The sequence below is a fragment of the Erythrolamprus reginae genome, chromosome 12 (genome assembly GCF_031021105.1).
Source record: "Erythrolamprus reginae isolate rEryReg1 chromosome 12, rEryReg1.hap1, whole genome shotgun sequence".
Taxonomy (NCBI): Eukaryota; Metazoa; Chordata; class Lepidosauria; order Squamata; family Dipsadidae; genus Erythrolamprus; species Erythrolamprus reginae.
In genome coordinates, this window is record NC_091961.1 from 12,713,034 (window position 1) to 12,736,707 (window position 23,674).

The 23,674-nt window shown below is 42.3% G+C and overlaps 1 protein-coding gene across 2 annotated transcripts in view; it reads right to left on the minus strand.

The window, feature by feature from the left end:
* The window catches only part of DDHD2 (DDHD domain containing 2), a 46,622-nt gene that overhangs the window by 21,379 nt on the left and 1,569 nt on the right, over positions 1–23,674 (minus strand). The window contains exons 1-5 of one of the 2 annotated variants that reach the window (XM_070765213.1): positions 11,169–11,354; positions 8,126–8,344; positions 6,468–6,658; positions 3,715–3,804; positions 1,910–2,030 (exon numbers count right to left, since the gene is read on the minus strand). In XM_070765213.1, the coding sequence (XP_070621314.1) occupies positions 1,910–2,030; positions 3,715–3,804; positions 6,468–6,658; positions 8,126–8,336 (613 nt within the window). In that variant the 5' untranslated portion in view covers positions 8,337–8,344; positions 11,169–11,354. Of the gene's footprint in view, positions 1–1,909; positions 2,031–3,714; positions 3,805–6,467; positions 6,659–8,125; positions 8,345–11,168; positions 11,355–23,674 lie in introns of those variants that run through there. The other variant, XM_070765212.1, reaches the window with a different exon arrangement.

Below are 23,674 nucleotides of genomic sequence, written 5' to 3' on the forward strand. Positions count from 1 at the left end.
CCCAAGCGCCGTCTGGAAACCCTCTGGATCCATTAGGCGTCTGGGGCGGAACATCTTCATTGGTTCCGCCTCCCTGCGGGGAAGGATTGGAGCCAGGAAGTCAAGCCTTAGTAGAAAATGGTCTGACCATGACAAAGGCACTGCTTCTAAGCCCCTTAGTCTCAGACCATTGCTCAATTGCTCGGAAAGGAATACCATGTCAGGTGCGTGCCCCCCCTCATGAGTCGGACCCCGTACTACTTGAGTCAGGTCCATGGCTGTCATGGTGGCCATGAACTCCTGTGCCAACCCCAAGGTTTCGCCGAGTGACGGCAGGTTGAAGTCCCCCAAGACAATAAGTCTGAGGAACTCCACCGCCAACCCGGCTACCTCCTCGAGTAGCACAGGCAGGGCTTTTGACACGCAGCTGGGAGGCAGGTACGTGAGAAATAAGCCCACCTGAACCCCTAAGTCCAACCTCATAAAGAGTGACTCGCAACCCGCAATTTCCGGAGCAATGAGTCCACGTAGGCAAAGGCTCTCCCTGGCTATAATAGCCACTCCTCCCCCCCTTCCCTGGGGTCGAGGTTGATGCCATATCTGAAACCCAGCTGGGCAAATTTCAGAGAGAGGAACACCTCCCTCTGGGCCCAGCCAGGTTTCAGTGATACATGCCAGGTCGGCCTCCTCATCCAGGATCAGATCCCGGATGAGGAGAGCTTTATTTACCACCGACCTGGCATTAAGCAGCAGCAACCTGAGTCCAGGGCCAGAGTTACACTCATCACCAGTACCCAGGATTGGGCTCACAGAGTTGGAACAAGGGACCGTTATTAAGCAACGGTCCCTCGTTCCCCTGGAACGGCTAACTCCGTGGCCCCCGCCATATCTGCCTCTCCCCAGCAACACTGAAATATTCCGACCCTCTGCCACCCCAGAGATCGGTGTCCCTCCCTCCCCTGTCTCCCGGGCGTCAGGTGGGCCAAATCTGTCATTCGCACTACTGTCAATCAACTCATCCATACCATATCCCCACCCCCCCCGACCCCCCCAATCATACCAATCATTCCATTCATACCCACACGTATATGTACCCCAGTCACCCATTATATAAAACCCCAATTATGTTAAAAAAGCAATTAAATTGATAGCAGTATAAAAATAGCAATTAAGAACGATATTAATATTAAAAACACTATTAAAACTAACTAAAAATAACAATAAAAATACAAACATAGGTAATAATGAATAATTCAATTCGATTAGGAATTATTATGGTTTTATAAAGCAAGTACTAATACTTCAATTCTACAACCAAGGATTGATTTAGCCTTTTTGGCTGCTGCCAAACCCTGCTGGCTCATGTTTAAGTGATCATCCCGTAGGACTCCAAGATCCCTCTCTCAATTACTGTTTTTGAGCCAGTTTTTCCCCAGGTTTCGCCTAATCTGTACTTGTACCTTGCTTTTTTTCCACATTAAATTTTGTTTTGTTGGATAGGGCCCATTGTTCAAGTCTGTCAAGATCTTTCTGGATCCTGGACTTGCATTCTGGTTTTTCTTGCCTACTTTGTGTCATCTGCAAATTTGATGGGTTTCCCTTCTAATAATAGTCATAGTAATGACACCAAGAAGGTAGGATAAAGATGAGAAGGATAATAGCCATACTACATGAGTAAATATATTTTGACATAAGACAGTCTAAAAATAAACATTTAGACAGATTCTATTCTTTTCTGTTTTTTTCCTCTGTTCTCTTTACTCTGAAAAATCTTGCTCAGAACAATTTTCTAAAAATATGTAATACTTTCTTAATGTTTTAGTCTCATGCTTTTAATTTGTGTTAAGAAATAATCTCTAAACACTCCTTGAGCAAAAACACATTAAACAATGAAAGTCTGTTCCAAACAAAGATGAAAATAATTATCCACCATGAGGGATTTCAACAGATATATTGTCCACTCCTCTCCTCACAGTCCTTGGCCGGCCTTGTTCTGCAGGACTCACACCCCAGTCGTCTGTGACTGCTACCGGTTGGTAATGTACCATTAACTTGAAGGGAAAAAAGAAAAGCAAATGAGATGAACTAATCTGGTAACAAAATGGAGACAAGCATTAATAAGGGCAACTAACCACAGAAACTAAATAAAATCCTAATGGCCACACAAACACCAACCATGCAATGGCTTTCAGCCTCCTGCTACTGATTGTGTTGTGCCTTGATTTATGTAGCACTGCAGAGATGCAATTGAGAATGTTCCAAGGGCAGGTTATGAAACAACTACATTTATTCAAATATTTCTTAAATCTGTTTAAAAACAGTGAACAGAACTTTTGCCTCCCAGTCATTTCCCAAAGCCTGGCAAAGCTAAAAATACAAATTTTTGCTGGTCTCCAAAATAAGACAAAGACCAATGGAAAGAAACCACTTGAGAGCCACAGCATTCCACAGTCATTGAGTTACAATAAAAAAAGCTTAAAGTTTAATAGAAACCAACCTCGGCTCTTGGAAAGAAAGCAACCTCAGCTGACCCGAGGACCCTTAAGAGAAAAAGCATCTTCTTTGCTCTTGTCCTTCTAGGTTACAATAGGCAACTTATAGCAATCCAGATGTTGCTGAACTACACTTCCTAGCATCCGTCCAAATTGGGGATGGGAGGAATTATAGCTGTGAGGAGTACATGTAGTCCTCAACTTACAACCACAACTGAGCTCAAAATTTCTGTTGCTATGTGAGACAGTTGTTAAATGAACTTTGCCCCATGATATGATCTTGCTGTTCTTGGTAAGTGAATCATTGCTGTTGTTAAGTTAGTAACTTGGTTGTTAAGTGATTCTGGATTCTCCCACTCACTTTGCTTGACCCCAGGAAATAGCAATTGTCATAAATATGTGTCAGTTGCCAAGTGTCTGAATTATGATCACATAATCATTAGCATCCTGCAATGGTCGTAAGTGTGAAAACTTTTCATAACTCACTTTTTCAGTGCTGCTGTAACTTTGAACAGTCACTAAATGAACTATTGTAAGTTGAGGACTACCTGTATAGCTCAGAAAGTACATTTGAGTAGCATAGGTTGTCAATTTTTTTCCTAGAATCTTGCAAGACACTTTAATAGTTATTAGTTATTAAAGAGAGCATATTTATCCTCTCCTAACATGCCCCATATAATAGCTCTCCCTATTCAATATCCAGAAAAATGTAAAAAATATATATAGGAAAATGTAAGAAAATATACTGTATATATGCTGAGCAAGATATCATTTCACTTCAATTTATTACACATTTTAATTTAATTTCTTTAATTTAATTTAATAAGAACTCATGCAAAACCTCATTCAAGTGCTCAAGGATATATACATAGAAATCTTTCCTTTTATTTTTCTTACATCACTATAAATTACATTTATATTTATAGAGATGTAAGAAATTACATTTATAGAGATGTAAGAAGTTCTGTAATTATAACATGTATTTCTAAGCTTGTTAACTCCAACTGGAAAGCTTATGATCTTGGGCAACATCACAGACTATGAAGAGATGTTTTCTAACGGAAATAGAATATCTCTTGGCCTAAGCATAGGAAAATTCTCCCCTCCCGTCCCAGAGCTATTCCTTGGGCACACCAAAGTTTGTGTTGTATTACGGAAACTTCCAGAAACGTCCTTAATACAGCTCAAATTATTAAGAACAAGCATGTTCCTTGGGGGGGAAAAACCATCAACTTTACCATACCTTTGGGTTATGTAATATGATTACTTCTCTGTTTGGAGATTCCAATTTCTTCTTCCATTCATCTAAGGTCACACAAATCATATAAGTGTCCTTCAAAGGAAACCAAAATAGAATACATCAAGAGTCAACATATTTTGAGGACCTGGATTGTGGGGGCAATATGCTGGCTCTGTTAAAAAGTGCTATTGCTAACATGTTGTAAGCCGCCCTGAGTCCAAGGACAAGGGCGGCATAAAATTTGAATTAATTAATTAAGTAATTAATTAATAACAATAAATAAATCATTTTTTTTTACTTTTACATTATAAAAATCTAACTCTGTAAATTTTACTCAGAGTTGACTTCTCTAAATAATTACATAAAGCTAAACATGTTGCAAATGACTGCCAATATCATCCTCTCTACATTCACAGTCAAACAGAAGATGTTTGCAGAGGGGATGGGAAATGGGAAAGGAAAAAGAAAAGGAAAAGGAAAGAAGGAAAGGAAAAGGAGAAAAGGAAAGGAAAGGAAACCAAGCCTTGTTTTTCACTGGAGTGTTCTCTAATACGGTATATGGTATTTCAACAAGACTACAGCTACAGTTTAAAAAAGCCAAGAGAACAATTTGCTGCATGTTTTCCACCATGTGTGGTTAGACATAACAAGATATTCTTCTTCACTAATCATTATAATTCTCTGTAGAGAAATTATTGCTTCTTTTTTTTTGTATGGGTTTCTATTTCAAATGCTTGGTTTCATTTTAATTACTTTGGAAGCAATTTATATTTTGAGTCCTAAAATATAAAACTTAAGGTTTTTAATTCAGCTTCATATAATTAGATATCAGAATCCACTCATGAGATTTACATGCTTTCAATTCTCAACTGGAACATGCTACAAAATGAACAGCCCACAATCAAACAAATGTTTCTGTTCAAACTCAGCTGATGGAGGTAATACAAGCAATTCTGAAATTACGATGCTCATCCAGATTACAAACAAATTAGTGTCTAGGAATAATATACAACTAGGTGAAGGTTAGCAGAGAAAAATTGAATCTCTTACTGTTATCTACAGTTATCAACTAAATTCACCACAAGGAATTTGTCCTGAAATGTCATTTCCCTCTCAAAAGACTTGTCCTCACTTCAAAACAAATATCCAGAATGAAGCAGGTACTTTGTAAGGAAAAAGGGACTTAAAAAGTATAATGCAGCAAGAAATTGGAATATGAGCCACCCTCAGGTAGATAGGCCTATCCTTGCAGTGTGATGGTCAGCATATGTTAGGCAAAGCAGAAAAGGCAAGGTATCATGCAAAGTCAAGACTGTTTTTTTTAATTGGCGTGATGATACCAAGTCAACTTGGTCCTAAAACTAAGAGAAGGGAATCTCCTAATAACTAAGGAAGAGGATCCAAATGCTCTAAGATGATGGAGAGGACTGCTGAAAAGGCAGCTCATACAATCCAAATATCCTCAGTGTCCTTTGGATTACAAAGAGCTGAATGACCAAGGACTGGATTAAATTCAAAACAGCTGATTCATGAATGTGGCTTCCAAAACCAAAAAGTTACTAAAATGTTTTAGAATTTAAAAGAACAGTCCTTGGAGGGATCCTAATTTGGTTCAGGGTAGCACTTTTGTTGATTTAGTGATACCCAGTTATTTTCCCACTTGTTGGGTGCTTGTTGGGTTTAACCACTCTACTACATGCTTGCACTGTTTTGTAAACATATCTCTATGGTCAGGTCGCAATTAACTGACCAGTGTGTCACCTTTTGATGACCAAAAGGGGCAGGTACTCTACAAGACTATATAAACTTCTGCAGAGGAAATGCTCCTCTCCATCTGATCCTCTTTCTGGCCCTGCTGAGCCTTCTTCCGCCTCCTTCTCTTTCCCTGTGTGCTCCATTGTCCTCGGCTGAGGACACATGTGTGAGATCAATCCGAAGACATCCTCACACATGGAAGCATGCAGAAGTTATTGATATATACTGAAATATAAGCATATATGCCTGCATTATGTAAATACATGAATCAACAGAATTGTAAGTAAAATTACAGTTTATTTCCTCTTTATGAAGGAGTGATCATTCATTACCAACAAATGGGATTCTAAGCCATACAATTGATTTCTTGCCATGCTGAATCCGCTGCAACGTAAGCCAGCTAAACTCTGCTAATACTAGTAATATTAATATAAACCAGAATACCCAACAAAGCCCAACAGTGCTGTGGTTAGACTACTGTATTTCAGGCTAACTCTGCTCACTGCTAGGAGTTCAATCCTGACTGACTCAAGGCTGACTCAGCCCTCCAGGCTTCTCAGGTCTAAAATGAGGACCCAGATAGTTGGGGTCAATATGCTGACTCTGTAAACAGCTTAGAGGGCTGTAAAGCACTATGAATTGATATATAAGTCTAAGTGGTATTGCTATTGCTAAGTCCACTTAACAAAATAAATAGATATGACAGCTCTTACCACTTGTTCTGTGGAAGAAATATTTTTTCTCCTGGGAAGTGAGAACATGTGGCAAGACGAATTTAAACTGAAAGTATCACAGAAATAACTAGTCCACAGAGCATTATGAGTCTAATAGAAATTTCTTGAATGATATTTATATTTCCAAATTACATAAGAGATCTCGGTCACAATGTCCCCCACGATCAGCTCCTTTGGAATGAAGGGCATTCCAAAGGAAATCAAAGTTTTGCCAGAAATAAAAGTGATGCAATCAAGAATATAACTCATGTTATTAATCAACATTACCTCTAACTGTTCACTGAAGTTTTCAGAATATGGAATGTATCTGTTGTCTTTATCGCCCTTATAAAACCAAGTACAGCGTCTTACTTCCGATTCATCTTCTTCCCAGTAAACAGCATAGCGCATCCTCTTCTTTAAATGGACGTCATACCGGCCCCCTTCAGTCGGCACAATCAGCTCCTTGCAATGCTTGCCTATGGAATACAAGAATCATCATGAAACTAGCTGCTTTTAGCACACACTGTATTAACCATTATATATAGAATTGCTATGATTCTCTTTCAAGCAGCTAGTCAGGATTACAACACATTCTCTGTAACAAAAAAGAGGTAGAATATTTAACTTTTTACCTCTACTTTGGAACCAGATAGCATCTTACTATGTTATTGTTTATGGAAATGAAACATTGGAAACAGTTTCACAAAAGAAAAACTTGCTATGTTAAAAATTGTTCCAAAGATGGCAAGGAAAAAATATTTTTGTGTGATGTGAGGATATGTATGTAGAGCAAATCTCAGTGCACCTTTAAAATCATCCCGCAATTGCCTCTCATAATATACAAGATATAACAAGAGCAAAAAGCTGCAACTAGCATCATTCAAATAGTTTAACAATATATTCCAATGCCTATCTGCAACCTGATCCAGTCTCCATGCAGGATCTGTGAACCTCAGGCTCAAAATACTCAGCCTGGTTATATTTTAAAAAATACTCCATCAGCTTTATGGCACTCTTGCTCATATACATATTGTTTTCCCTTCTCTTTGAGGAAACTGATGGCAGAATGAGAAAATAAATAAATTTAATCATCCATCGTGATCTTATCAATAGGGCTTTGTTAAAAGGAAAAGGCTGAAACTGCACACAAAGATGGAGGCATGTGGAAGACCTTTAAATCAAAATCCATATAGCTGACAACCATATTATTTTATTTTTTAGAACTCACATTACCTAGCTGGGAAAATGTCTAGGAAAATACACTGGATAATATTTTCAAAAAATACATCAGAAGGCAAGCGGCAAATGTCTTGTCTCTCCATTTTGGCCTATATTAGTGGATTAATCCACTAATCTCATATTTTCCTTATGCCTGGAAATCCTAATTTTATATAAAATATTCTGTTGATTTCCAGTTTAAAGGATGGTGATCTAGCCTGAGAATATCTGTATCTCCTAACTGGGGTTTATTTATTTTCATGCATTTGTGATATAGGGAAGACATGGATTCTTCACAGGGCAGAGAAGATAGTTTCCAGTTATTGATGGACTTTGTTGCCATTACTCATGATCACTGGCCACACTGGGTAAACTAAATTGCAACCAGATCTATTTGTAAAGGGTCCAAGTCAACAATTTATTGTGTCCCGCTATATTACAAGGATCTCTCCTGATTACTTGGCTTTCCCTGCGAACAATCACATAAAGGTTCATGTAATTTGGGAAGGGTCAAGCTTATGCCTTTTGTGGCTGCAAAAAGACTCAAGGCTAGAACTCCTCTTGACCCTTTCCTTGTTGCCTAGACAAGAGTTTCTCAACAGAAAAAAAAACTAGAATCCAACAAGATGTAGAGGGTACTAAGCTTTTGCTTTAGATATTTTACCCCAACAGAATGGACTTCATAAAATTAGAACTTCTTTATGGGGCATCATATTTCTACTTACTAGACTGATAAACCGTTTCCAACTTCTCTGAATCTTGTTCACTGAAGGGAATCCATTTCTCTCTGGAATCTACTGTCCTGCAGTAAAACCAGTGAGGAGAAACAGGTTCATATTTATTGGCTGCTTCTGCTTCTACAGCTTCGTAGTAAGTGGATGAATTTGAATTAGAAGATGGAGAGGCCTCTGTTGATTGTTGTTCTGTTGTGGACATTGCACCGCCTGGTACAAACATAAAAATGAAGCAAACAAGCCAAGAAAATATAATGTTAAAAACTTAATTAATATTTCAATCAGTAAAAACTTATGATTTTTTTGTGAAAAGGGACAATAGTGGTTTTTTTTTTGTCAAAAATGAAAAGGAATACTAAAAAGATACAAATGAATCAACAGCAACTGCAGATGACTCACTTTTTTAAAACCCCTGGAATCATCAATCATATAGATATGGACAACCTGAGCAACCTTATTACCAAGCAAGGCTGGAATGAGCAAACATATATAATTTTGTTGAAACTAAGTTAACAATGCAATCCTACATAAAAAAGTTGCTCCTGAGTTCACTAAATTGTACTTTCAAATACGCACATAAATTGTGCTTTATAAGGACATGGAAGAACACTTGATGCTTAGCAACCATTCAATCAAAAATGACTTTAATACTCAACTCTATATATTTCACATAACATGTGGATTATACATTTTAATATATTTCCCTCCACAATTACCCCACTGCTCATTTTAAAAAAAAGGTGAACAAAGAACATATATTAATTGAATTGATTTTTGGTACCACCCAGTTTATTTGGAGTTAAGCAACACTGATCTAATTAAAAAAATGTTTCAGCTGCCCCCAAAGAATGTATTTAATAATTTTTGTCTGCTCTTTTTTTGGAAAGTAATGATTAGTGCTAATTTTCTTGTTTTCTGTTCAATTTTTACCTGCTCCTACTGAAGGAACAAAATTAAAAGATACCACATTCTTTAGAGCAGTGTTTCCCAACCTTGGCAACTTGAAGATATCTGGACTTCAATTCCCAGAATTCCCCAGCCAGCATTCGCTGGCTGGGGAATTCTTGGAATTGAAGTCCAAATATCTTCAAGTTGCCACAGTTGGGAAACACTGCTTTAGAGTATAGAAACTTATATCTTTTGGAGTATAAGACACACCTTTTTCCTCCCTAAAAGAGGCTGAACATTTTCTCCCCCAAAACTAAGGTGCATCTTATATTCTGAAAAATACAGTATAACTTCATTTGTTACAAAAACAATGTACAAATAACTCAAACTTTCAGAGTTCAAAGTTTACATAACAACTTTGGGAAGCAACTCAATTACAAATCACATACTTTATAAAGTAACAAAGTAGCTAATTTTGTAAAGTTGTTAAAAATTCAGGGTGGACAGATTTCATTTCTTCCCTCAGCAAAATATGTATTCTTTTTTAAATGGGAGGAGACAGTACTCATTGCACCTCATCTCTGGAAACGTTACATTTTTAACTGTGCAACTGTCTCACTAACTCAATTTTTATTTTTTGCTACTATAGATTATGCTTAAATTAAATAATGATTTAATTTCTATGGAGTCTTCTAGAGGTTTTGGACTCCCATATCACTTTGCTATAAGCTATAGTATTTACAGCGAGATCTTCTGTATTAATACTGTATCCAAACTCCAGGTCTTTATGAAAAATCAGGATGTGATTTATACACACTAGCTAACCTTGTGGATCATTCATATAGTCGACATACTGTATTTACAGTTTGCAACGTAAGTGAAACACCAATTTCCCAGTCCCATTCAAGGGTAGGCTTCTGCTGGCAACAGCCCAATGATAAAGGTGGATAAATATGGAAAATGTGGACCTTTACAATTCTTGCTTCCAGCTCCATCAAAGGCATTGTGCTCAGCAGTGGCAGCATACAATGTGATGGGTTCAGCTTGGAGAAAGAGCTGGAAGAAACATCCTTCTGTGGTTCCTTCATGTGCCCACTCCCAGCCAAAACTTTACCCTTAGACTATAAACTATTGACCTCACCCAATTCCTACAAGGCCACTAAGGGGTGTGCATAAGTGCACCAGCATGCCTTCCATCCCATCCTAATGTTTCTCTCTAGTATCATGTACATAAACATTGTTATATCTTTGTATACAACAATACATAACAAAACACAATCAATCAATAAAATTGTTGATGGTACCAAAGCCCCATTCATGGTTCTCATTGCCGATCTTTGCTAAATACGGTTCCACTTTTCCTCCTGCATCCGATCCATCAGCTTCTGAGGAACTTCTCCAGAGGTCATGCCTAAAACCAAGCCTTTCCCTCCTGGGTGACCCATGACTTTTCAGTAAAGAAATGAAGCAGTTGGACATCCAGCTGGAGCCCCTTCTCTCCAGAGGTCTCTCTGCTGCCCCCATCCCCATTCGACATAGCCAAAAATCCAAACCTGGGCAGATTTGGAAAAGACCTGGATTCCGGTCCTCTGCCCACCTCTCACGATATATGAAAGGGAAGGGGTCCCCAGGTGGGCGCCCCTGAGCTCTCCTCCACCCCCCCAAACAAAGGCAAGAATTAAATGTGACAATTACAACACTGAGTAAATCGAGAGGCGTCTCCTTGTTGCCTGGTCAATTCATTGACAGGAATTCATAAAGAAAGGAGGGAAACCGCAGGGAAAACCCAAAGGAATCAGTGGGATGGTCCCGGGGAAGAGCTGGTTTTGTCACACACACACACACACACACACCTCGTTTACTCAGCATTTTCCCCCTGACAAGCATCTCCCGGGACCTCCATGATCCCCCCCTCCAAGGTCGCTACCTCACATGACCTGCCCCGTCCTTTCCCGGCCAGGCGGTGGAGAGCCGCATCCCTTCCAAACACGCATCCCCTGAACGTCTGAAATCGCCACCCCGGAGGTATGATTTCTCCCTTTCCAACCGCCACCCCCGCCACAAGCCCACCCGTCTTTATTTTTCCTCTCTCCGGCGCCAGACTAGCTTCCCGGCCCCGGTTCCAAGCGCCTTCTCCCCGCCTCACCCGGGTCGCGAGAGCCCGAGCAGCAGGCCTCGCCGCCTCCTCACCGCCACGGCCGCCGCGGCTACTGACAGACGCGGCGGCAGTTGAGGGTGGGCGGGCGGGCGAACGCCGGGCAAGTGGGCCCGCCCAGGAGGCGTGGCCGAAAGGAGGGGGCGGGACAGTTCCCCCGCTATGCGGATTTGTACCGACTGAGGACTGCCGGGCTCCGAAGCTCCGCCCCTTGGCGGCTTGTGGTCCCCCTGCCCTGGCGAGGGTGGAGCAGGCTGGGGAGGGAGGGCCAATAACACGTTTCTTCGGAGAGTCTTCAGAACAGGGTGTTCTGCAGGGCAAGAGTCAGACCTACGGTTTCATCCAGGTTTAATAATAATAATAATTATTATTAATAATAACAATAACAAGAGAGTTGGAAGGGACCTTGGAGGTCTTCTAGTCCAACCCCCTGCATAGGCAGGAAACCCTACACTACTTCAGACAGACGCCAACATCTGTGTACAAACTTCCAGTGTTGGGGCATTCACAACTTCTGGAGGCAAGCTGTTCCACTGATCAACGGTTCTGTCAGGAAATTTCTCCTTAGTTCTAAGTTACTTCTTCCCTTGTTTAGTCTCCACCCATTGCTTCTTGTTCTGCCCTGAGGAACTTTGGAGAATAGCCTGACTCCTTTGTGGCAACCCCTGGAAGACTGCTATCATGTCTCCTCTGGTCCTTCGTTTCATTAAACTAGCCATGCCCAGTTCCCGCAACCATTCTTTATATGTTTTAGCCTCCAGTCCCCTAATCATCTTTGTTGCTATTCTCTGCAGTTTTTCTAGAGTCTCAATATCCTTTTTGCATGGTGGTGACCAAAACTGAATGCAGTATTCTAAGTGTGGCCTTATAAAGTGGTATTAACACTTCACGTGATCTTGATTCTATCCCTCTGTTAATGGAGCCTAGAACTGTGTTGGCTTTTTTGGCAGCTGCTGCACACTGCTGGCTCATATTTAAATGGTTGTCCACTAGAGCTCCAAGATCCCTCACGGTTACTACTGTTGAGCAATGTACTACATATACATTGTTCAACAGTAGTAACTGTGAGAGGGATATTGGAGTATTAGTGGACAAGCATTTACAGGTTGCAAATCTACAGGTTGTAGATTCCATTTTCACACACACACCCTGAAGGCACAGCAGGAAAGCAAAGCAGAAGGCTCCATCTCATGCACTCAGCTTTTCTTTTCTTCCAAAGGTGCTTTTTCAAAAACAGACCTGGACTTGGGAAGAGTTTGGCTTCTCATTCAAGAAGTTCTAAGTCCACAAATATATATATAACTATGTACTGTACGTTATGGACATTTTAAGGTATACAGTGTTGACATAAAAATGGAAATTTTGGAGGAAAAAGTTAAAACAATTACCAAAAAAAAAAAGAAATTCTAAGTCAGAACTGAAGAAACTTGTTGGATGAGAAGCGAACCGTTTAAAAAATAACAACAACAAGAAAGTCCAGTTGCCTTTTGAAAAAGAACTTTCGGAACAACCATGGCATGGCTGATTGAGAATCTCCATGGACATTCACCTTTCCTTTGGGTTTCTTTTTTAGTGTCAGGGAAGAGATGTAATAAGTGTAGTTTTAAAAGTGGGGTGGAAGAGAGCAGAAATAGGAGTTTCACCATCATGGATTGCAATGAGAGTTCCAGAGAAAGCAGGGACCGTTCCTGAGAAAATTGCCAAGACTGAGCACCATGGGGAGAATTCTACAGCAGTTTGGCTGGAAGAGGACTTGAATAGGCCGATGGGTTTAAGAAACAATTGTATGCAGAAGCCTGCTGACCTTTCACATGCCATAAAACTGTTGACTAAGAGTTTTGCACAATGAGTTGCTTCTTCCTCTAATGTCTACAACCCATTTTAGAAAAAAATGTTTTGTGACTGATGCAGTCATCCACCACATGACTAAGCATCAGATAGTTGTATAGTGCCCAATTGGCTGTAAGCGCAACGCTTCTAAAAATAGGCATTGCTTCTCCCAACCCAGGATCCAAAAACACAAGTTGTGCTGGACCTTGTTTAAGCATACAGTGTTCCCTCGATTTTTGCAGGGGATGCGTTCCAAGACCACCTGCAAAAGTCAAATTTCTGCGAAGTAGAGATGCGGAAGTAAATACACCATTTTTGGCTATGGACAGTATCACAAGCCATCCCTTAAGACTTTAAACCCCTAAATTATCATTTCCCATTCCCTTAACAACCATTTACTCACCATTATTACTGGTACTCACCATTGAATAAGACACTTAGTGATCCTGATATTTATAAACATAATTACTTATTAACAATAATTATTTTTTTTGTTATTTATTTTCAAAAATTATTACTTTGGTCATCGGGTGGGAAAAACCGTGATATAGAAAAAAAACCACGAAGTATTTTTTAATTAATATTTATTGAAAAACCGTGGTATAGGTTATTCGCGAAGTTTGAACCCTAGAAAATTGAGGGAACACTGTATAACTAAGGGCTAATCTGAATTATGGGTTGCCTAGAGCAGGAGAACGTAGCTTGGTACTACAATGCTTATTTTTCCCATGTTGGTTGGGGATAATGGAGGATGAGGTCTAGATGGCAGAATGAATTTCCGGATGACAGCTCAAGACACTTGTAAGCAGCTTATCGTTGGAGGTAGATGGTTACAGCTGATGTGCATCATTGGCACTTATACACCTTAAAGTTAAAAGCAGTAAATAACATCAAAAATGGAGAAGTTGATCAAATACATTATTAAAAGATATAAGCATGTGATGATCCATACAGAACGTATTTATAACGTAACATGCAACATGCGGAAATATTGAGAGGATCCCCTCGTAGGTATAAACAAAGTGTTGAAGATAGTCCTCCAAGATACACCTTTGACTAAAACTATTTCAGTCGAAGATGAGTATGGAACAAAACACAAGCTCGCAAAATAACACAGAATATTACTCTACAGTGTTCATATCACTGAATGCTATGCATAGAACTAAAAAAATTCAGAAAACTGTATAGAAATTAAGACAGACATTATAATTCTAAGATAGAAATAGATTGATATAAAATAAACCGTTATCTACCCATCCTTATTCAATTCAATATTGTTTAAATTAGGTGTAGTAACTGCACAGTAATATTAATTTATTATTTATTATTTATTAATTGGATTTGTATGCCACCCCTCTCGGGAGACTCGGGGCAGCTCACAACATATCAAAGAAAACAACAGTATAATAATACCGAGTGATGGGATTGGGCAACATGAATTTTGTCTTACTGGCAGCATAATAGAATTTGGCAATGAGAGAGAAGTGAAGGCCCTTAGACTAGAAAACAGAATTAACTGTAATGGCAAATTACTAGACTGATCTTTCTCCACCATCCATAACTTCTATGTAAGGATTATAAAGGATGAAAAACCCAAGATGCCAGTCCTTTTAATAGCCTTCAGCAGTTTAGCTTAACCCCTCAGTAATTTTACTGTCTTGTGACATCAAGTTAGGACTTTGAGCCTGAAATCCAAGTCACACACCGCAGGGTTGGGTGGGTCATCATTTTTAGTGACTGTGAATACACAGTACTATCTGTAAAGAGAGAGGCATAAAACCATCTACATCCAAAGTCTAAAAGTTCTTCCCCGGTCTTCTCTGCCTACATAGATACCTACGATAAAGATACAGACTGCATTGAAGAAAAGAATAAATATCAAAAGTGAAGAACTAATATTCCAGACATGTTTTGGAAATGTTAATCACAATCCCATTTTCAAAGCAAAGCAGTCATCATCTTCAGCACTAATTCCAGGTTGAGTCATTTGATAAGGACAACAGTGGTTGGTTTTATTTTTAATCCAATGTATACTGTGTGTTGCTCTATATTTTGCAGACGACACCACCTTGTGAGATATGTCTGAATGGGAAGTATCAACTACTAGATTAACATCACCCAGTGAATTTCTGCATCTAGGGGTGGAGTTGAACCCTTCTTGACCAGCACCATAATTACTGCATCATGTTTACCAATCTCTAAAGAGGAATTATAATTGAAGGCAGCCTTCTTTTATTTAGTATCCTTCAAATGTCCTTCAAAGCACAAGTAGCATTGCCCCAACGTGGTTCAGAATTATGCAAAGATGGTGCCTGCCAGGGACTGCAGTGCTATAGCATCTAGGTCAGATTCCCCATTCAGGTTATACAGATATTTCTGGACCACGATTTTATGGAAACATCCCCAGGGTGCTAGGCTCTGCGTGCAATGCAACATTTTGTCATTCACAGCATGGCTTGTAACCAAGAATATATTCACTTCTTGTGCAATTTAACTGACTGGCAAGGACAGTGAGCAATGATGATCTGGAAAACATATTGTGTCAATTCAACTCACACCTCCAGATAAGGCATGTTGTACGAAATAGAAACAGCAGTTTCCACTCGATGCTGCCGGGAGATATATAGCCACACCTTCATAAGATGGGTGTAAATCCATGGGCTAAGGTTTGATATAGTAAGTGCCCTTCAGGCTTTATTTATAAAGCTCAAGATCAGCAACCAATGAATGAACGGACGACCTTTTCACAACACTGCCACATTTCATTAATCTTCGGACGTTATATCCCCCAAACTTGGCACCTTTAAGTCTTGTGGACTTCAACTCCCAGAATTCTCCAGCCAGCTATGGTGGTTGAAGAATTCTGGGAGTTGAAGTCCACAAGTCTTAAAGGTGTCAACTTTGAAGACCTCTGGGCATAAATATGAAACAGTTGCAAAGCGTCCAAATTTTAATCACGTGACCATGAGGATGTTGAGGCAGTCATAAGTGTGAAAAACAGCCATAAGCCACTGTGAACGGTCACTAGATGTACTGTTGTAAGTCAAAGACCATCTGTATAAAGTTATGACTCCTAAAACAAAACTCCATTTCAGATCATGCCATGAATACATTTATCCAGGAAGCAGGATGGAAATGGTTTGACATCCCAAATTACCCAACGGTGTTGGTATTCCGTGGCAATTTCCATTCCAATTAAGCAGTCTAGCCTTGGGCCGGTAATTCCACTGCAGCATAACTAATAAATGTTAATCTTATAACGTAATCCAAATTGCAGACATTCCTTTACAGGTACAAATAGTCTTACTTTACTACTGCACCATAGTGGAGCTGAATGTCCATCATGAAGCAATATGTATACATTAAGTGAGCTGTGCCCAATTTTATGACCTTTTTTGTGTGGTTGATCCCACAGTCATTAAGCAAATTCACTTTCCTCCATTGACACTGCTTCTCACAAGCGTCCTAAGATGGTTGCAAATGCTGGTCATGTGACCTTAAGACACTGCAACTGTTATAAATACATGCCTGTTGCAAAGCCTCCGAATTTTGATTATGTGACCATGCAACAATGAAATGGTCTAAAGTGCAAGAACTGGTCAAAAGTTACTTTTTGTCAGTGCAGCGTCATTGTAATTTTGAACAGTTGTTAAATGAATGGTTTTAAGTCGAGAGCTATCTGTATTAAATATGCTAAAGTACATCAATTACAAACCAGGTTTTTGCATTGTCTTGTAGTGAGATGAAGAACAAGTTAATCAAAGAACCATATTCTGCCAATTACAGATGCTGCTTTTATGACAATTTAGTCACACTTTTTTTTTACATTTCTCAATTATGTGCAATAGTTGCATGCAATCGTTATCTGGGGAGCTGTTGAAACATTCTGAAGTTATTTAAATTATGAACACAAAAATGAGAGGATTTTTCAGAATTTAAAAAACTAAAAATATAGAAAGAAAAAAAACATTATAACGGAGCTCAGAAAACAGTGAAGTACAGTGTTATTCAGACTATAAGATGCTGTGGACTATGAAATGCACTTAGCTTTTGGGGAGAATAAGAAAAAAAAAATCTCTGCCTGTCAGCAATTTGCCTTCTTACAGCAAACAGCCTGGTCAGCTTCAGCACAACCTGATTTAGTACAAGCAGCTGATTGGCGGTTGGATCTGCCTTCCAGGATACAACTGATCAGCTGTTCCAGGTTGCGGGGACTCACCACTACAACCTATCGCTGCCTCCATGCGTCCTCTTTTTGGCTTCCGTGTGCCCCATTTTTGGCCCGTTCCAGGCAAGATCACCACCGCTGCCCAGAACAGCCCAAAAATGGGACACGTCACGACTGAAAATGGGACACCTGGAGGCCGAAAATGGGGTGCGTGGAGGTGACGGCAATCCCTGCAGCCTGAGAGGCAGATCCAACCACCAATCAGCTGATCGTGCTAAATCAGGTTGTACTGAAGCCAACCAGGCTGTTTATTTATTTATTTATTTATTTAATTTTTATTTTATTTTATTAGATTTGTATGCCGCCCCTCTCCGAAGACTCAGGACGGCTAACAACAATGAAAAGACAATGTAAACAAATCTAATATTAAAAATAATCTAAAAAACCCCAATTTAAAGAACCACTCATACATACAAGCATACCATGTATAATTTCTATAAGTCTAGGGGAAGGAAAATTTCAATTCCCCCATGCCTGACGACAGAGGTGGGTTTTAAGGAGCTTGCGGAAGGCAAGGAGGGTGGGGGCAACTCTGATATCTGGGGGGAGTTGGTTCCAGAGTCGGGGCCGCCACAGAGAAGGCTCCTCCCCTGGGTCCCGCCAAACGACATTGCTTAGTCGAAGGGACCTGGAGAAGGCCAACTCTGTGGGACCTAACCGGTCACTGGGATTCGTGCGGCAGAAGGCGGTCCCGGAGATATTCTGGTCCGATGCCATGAAGGGCTTTATAGGTCATAACCAACACTTTGAATTGTGACCGGAAATTGGCAACCAATGCAGACTGCGGAGTGTTGGTGTTTGCTACAAGAGGCAAACTGCTGTGATGCAGAGGCTGAAGGGTGGGAGCCAGTGGGTGGACGGGGCTTCAGCAGCATTGGCTTTATAAGATACACAGACACCGAAAAATATGGTAAATTAAATGTGTGGGACATCGGGATTTAAATGAGTCATTGCTGCAACTTTAGAGCAACTCTCTACTCAAGACAAATGTCTTTTATGCTAAGTTTCTCAAAAAGCCTACATGTTGTCAAATTATACAGCATCTTTCACTTTGGTGAATATACTTTATCTGAAAGGGCGAAAGCATGACAGGAGCTGCATGTTTTTAAAGTATGCTGATCCTGAAATCCATATAAATATCCTGCAGCGCTAATATGCATGAGATTTTAAATGTAAAGCTTTCTCAGCCTTTTTAATCCATAGCCCTCAGGCCACAATTGTATATAAGGGATGAGACATTAGGGTGCTACAAGCTCCACCAGAACCATTGTGCCAGAAAACTAGACTGCACAGCCCAATTAATGTTGTACATATACATTAGATGATACTTTCTTTCAAATAGACTGCTCTATAAATTCTTAGATGTCTCAATTAGCTACCCAGTTGACAAAAACAAGCCACTCTTAGAAACGATATTGGTTAAACTGCCAACTGGCAGAGGGAGTTTGTATGGATTGATCCCTGTGCCAAGGGGAGATCACAAAATAGGCGTTGATTGCTTACCTGAACGCCTCTTCTCGTACGGTGAGCGGGTACAGCAGTCACATGGGTTGCTCATGTCCAATCCGGTGGAACTGAGCCTAGTATTAAAAAAGCTTGCCGGATCCGCCCCTTCCCCAGAATTCGCGAATCCATAGACTAGGCTCAGCTGTGAAGCTCTGTAGTGTTCAACTCTTATTGTTAGAGGAAGAAAGGTTATAGGCAGATAAAGAAGACACATACAAGGGCGGGAAGTGACTGCTGTACCCGCTCACCGTACGAGAAGAGGCGTTCAGGTAAGCAATCAACGCCTATTCTCCGTACTGAAGGAGCGGGTCCAGCAGTCACATGGGACATACCCAATAGATGGTCCCTAGGGTGGGATTAGATTGCTATCGTGAGAGATAACGGATTGGAGTACCCTTCTGCCGAAGGCAGCGTCCGCTGAAGCGTAAGAATCAATCTTGTAGTGCCTGATGAAGGAATTTGGCGAGGCCCAAGTGGCTGCTTTGCAGACCTCCTCCAACGGGGCTTGAGTCGCCCAAGCGGCCGAGGTGGCTGCGCTCCTGGTGGAATGCGCTGTGATGTTCCTTGGAACTGAGAGGGAAGCCGACTCATAGGCTTTAGATATAGTCCCTCTGATCCAACGGCCTATTACTGTAGAAGACACTTTGGCACCCATGACTCTGGGGTGATAGGCTATAAAAAGTGCTTCTGACCTCCGAAAGGGTCCTGTGCGTTGGATATAGATTCTCAGCGCTCTAATGAGATCCAGGGTGTGCCATCTAATTGCCAAGGGATGGTCTCGTTGGAGGCAAAAGGAAGGTAGAACAATATCCTGAGTTCTGTGAAACATGGAACTGACCTTGGGTAAGAAGGTGGGGTCCAGTCGCAAGACTACCTTGTCCTGATGAAATTGACAAAGGTCCTGCCTGATTGAGAGGGCAGCCAGCTCCGAAATGCGTCGGGCAGAGGTAATAGCCACCAGAAATGCCACTTTAAAGGATAGGTACCTGAGGGACGCCGATTTTAGGGGTTCGTATGGTGCCTGCGTGAGGGAATGGAGAACCCGTGGCAAATCCCAGGATGGATACCTGTGGACCTTGGAAGGTCTGAGGTTGGCTATGCCCTTGAGGAATTCCTGAACTTCTGGGAAGGATCGGAGAGGCTGTCTGCGGGGGCCCCCTAGGACAGATGAAATGGCTGCCAGATGCCGCCGGAGGGTGCTGGTGGAAAGTCCTTTATGGAAACCTTGCATAAGGAAGGAAATGATTCTGTGTATGGGAATGCACAGGGGAGATAGGCCTTCCTGTAGACACCACTGGTGGAACTTGGACCACGTGTGGTCATAGATTCGATTGGTCGAACCCCTTCTGGCCTTTAAAATGACTTCCACTGTATCAGGGTCGTGACCACGCAGCTCTAAGTCTCTCCTGATAACAGCCAGGCGGTGAGGTGGAACCACTCCGGGTCTGGATGGAATGAGGCCCCCTGCCGCAGCATATCCCCCGAAACGGGGAGTCGCCAAGGGTCCTGGACGGACAACTGTTGGAGATCTGCGAACCAGGGCCGGCGGGGCCAATGAGGGGCGATTAAGATTACTCGGGCCCTCTCGGTGAGGACCTTGTGAATCACGTCCGGGAGAATTGGAATTGGAGGGAATGCGTAAAGTAGGCCTGGAGGCCATGGGCTCCGGAGGGCATTGATTGCTTCCGCTCCCGGGGATGGAAATCTGGAAAAGAAGCGAGGGAGCTGGGCGTTCGCATTGGTCGCGAAGAGATCCAGAATTGGTAGGCCGAATCTGAGGCTGATTTGATGGAACAGGTCTTGATGGAGGGTCCACTCTCCTGGGTCTATCGTTGCTCGGGATAGCCAATCCGCCTGGACGTTGAGGCTCCCCGAGATGTGGTCGGCTAGGAGCGACCGAAGATGTTTTTCCGCCCAAAGGCCTAACTTGAGTGCCTCCCTCATGAGGGCCTTGGATCTCGTGCCCCCCTGTCTGCAGATATGGCTTTTTGTGGCAATGTTGTCGGTGAGAATGAGAACGTGCCGATTGGGGATGCGAGGAGAGAAATGCTTCAGAGCCAGGGATACGGCTCTTAGCTCTAGCCAATTGATTGGCTTGGAAGCTTCCTCCGGGGACCACGTGCCCTGGGCTATCATCCCCTGGGCGTGGGCGCCCCATCCCGATAGACTGGCATCTGTGGTGATGACAAATTGATCCGGGCACCTGAACGGGGATCCTTTGTCCATGGCCGGAGACTTCCACCACTTGAAGGATCTGCGAACAATTGGTGGGATGACAATGCGACGATTTGAGTTGCTGTGCCCCGATCTCTGAAAGGGTAATAGGAGCCACTGAAGTTCCCTAGCATGAAGGCGAGCCCAGGGAATGATGCCTATGCATGACACCATCTTCCCCAAGAGGGAAGACAGGGTTACTATGGATACTGAAGGTTTTGCTAAAATGCAAGAAATTAACTCCCTTATACTGAATTTTCTCTCAGGAGAGAGAAAAACCTGGGAGGATACTGAATTAATAATGGATCCCAGGTGTAAGATGGATGTGGAAGGCTGGAGATGACTTTTATCAAAGTTGATGGAAAATCCATGGTCCTGAAGGACTGACATGGTGATAGAAAGGTCTGTTTTCACTTTCTCTAGGGAGTTCCCATGAATCAAAATATCATCAAGATAACATAAAATGTGGATGGGAGACGCCCGGATATAGGCCGCCAGGGACCCCAAGAGCTTTGTAAAGACCCGAGGGGCCGAGGAGAGGCCAAATGGCATCGCCCTGTACTGGAAATGCCTGCCTTGAAAGGAGAAACGTAAAAATTTTCTGTGACATTTGGCTATAGGAATGTGGAGGTAGGCCTCAGTGAGGTCTAAAGAGACCATGAAATCTCCCGTGTGGATGGCGGCCAAAATGGATGATAAGGAGTGCATCTTAAACTTCCTATATTTGATGAATAGGTTCAGCTTCTTTAAATCCAAAATAGCTCTCCAACCTCCGGAGGATTTTGGAACCATAAATAGGATGGAATAAAACCCTAGACCCCTCTGACCGGAGGGAACCGGTTGAATGGCCCTGATGGACAATAAGTGAGAAATGGCCTCCTCCATACGGTTACAATCTGAGGAGGACCTGGGAGAAGGGCAGGAAATAAAACGTTTCGGGGGGGGAGAAATAAATTCTAAAAGAAGACCTGTTTGAACAGTGTCAATGACCCAGGGGTCCTTGGAGGTGAGACGCCAATTAGAGGCGAAATGGGCAAGGCGACCACCTATGGGAATTGAGGAAAGATTACCATCTAGGTTTCTTTGAAGCCCTGTTAGAGGACGCTCCCCTTTGGAAGCGAAAACCTCTGCCCCTGGAGTTCCTACCTTGGGGACGAAAGCGGGGGGAATACTGACCTGGAGATCTCTGATAGGAAGCCGCTTGGTCTTGCTGGCGCCCTGGGCGACGAAAGGACTGCGTTTTGGCAGCCTTTTTGGTGGTTGGACCCAAAACTTTCTTCTTGTCCGTGGTTTCCGTGAGGAGTGGATCCAGAAGATCACCGAAAAGAAGGTCGCGCTTTAAGGGTCCCAGGGATAACTGCCACTTCTGGCGTACTCCCGCTTGCCAAGGGCGAATCCATAGGAGTCTTCTTGCCGTTGTAGAGGCTGCAATAGACTTAGCAGAAAATCTAGTAGATTGTAAAGTGGCATCAGCCACGTACTGGGCAGCTGCAAAGACCTTGTTGAAGTCTTGTTGACCTCTCAAGTCATCGGGAGGAATATGCTGTTGCAGTTGGCGAAGCCACAGAAGCATGGCTCTGGAGAAAAAGGAAGCCGCTGCAGAACTTTTAATGGCCCAGGAATCTGCGGTGAATCCTCTTTTGAGCATTTGTTCAATCCGCTTGTCCTCTGGGCGGAGGACTTCCTCTGCTTCGCCTGGCACAGCAGCCGCCGAGTGAAGGATCTTGACAGGTTCATCCGGTTTAGGAAAGGATAGGAGCTCTTCATAGGAAGAGGAAAGTTTGTACAATTTTCTGTCCTTGGTTGAGGGATTAAGCCCAGAGGCTGGGAAATCCCACTGCTTAAGTAAGGCATCTTTAAACAATTTAGGCATAGGTATTACCTCGTTATCCTCCTGTTCCTCTGTGAAGTAAGGTAAATTCTCCTCCGGGGGATCAGTGGATGTGGAGGCCTGTTTCTCCTGGGCCGCCAATCCCGTAGAAATTCTAGCTTTGAGGAGGAGAGATTTGAACAATTGAGAAGGAAAAATAGTAATTGGAGAGGGAACCTTTATTTGGGATTCCTCATCATCTGAGAGGCCTTGAAAGGGGTCCTCATCCTCCTCCATATCCTCATATTCGTCCTGAGAGGAATCTGAATCATCCTGAATAGGAGCTCTAACCGCTGGGGAAGAACCCAAGGGGCAGGAGGGACGAGGAGGTGGAGGAGGTACGGGAAGCTCATTGATGGTGGAGAGTTTAGCATCAATGGCCTTGGACAACACAGAAAAAATAGATTGGAATTCAGGAGGTAAACTAGAAATATCAGCAGGAATGGCAGAAGAATCCCTGAAGGCCTGGGAGGATCCTGGCTGGGGGGAATCTTCAATAATATCTGGTTCCTCTGGACCTATTCCCCATAGGTTAGGCTGGGGTCTGTCTAGGTTTGGCTCATCCAGAGATAACACAGGGACCCCAGAAGGAGGCAGACTAGAAGCCTCTGGGGGGTCTTGACTACTGAGAACTTGGGCCTGTACTTTCAAACGCTTTGCTGATTTGTCATGGATTCTTTGTAGGGCTAGGTCCCTTCTCTTCTCAGCCCTGGTGACCTTGGTCGAGGGGCGGGCCCCAGAAGAAGAGGAGGTCGAGGCCTGGGGGATACTGGTAATCTCATCGCCTGTAGGCCTGGCCTCTCTGGGACCTTTAGTTGTGCCTCTCTTGGGAAAAGAAGCCATAGTCTG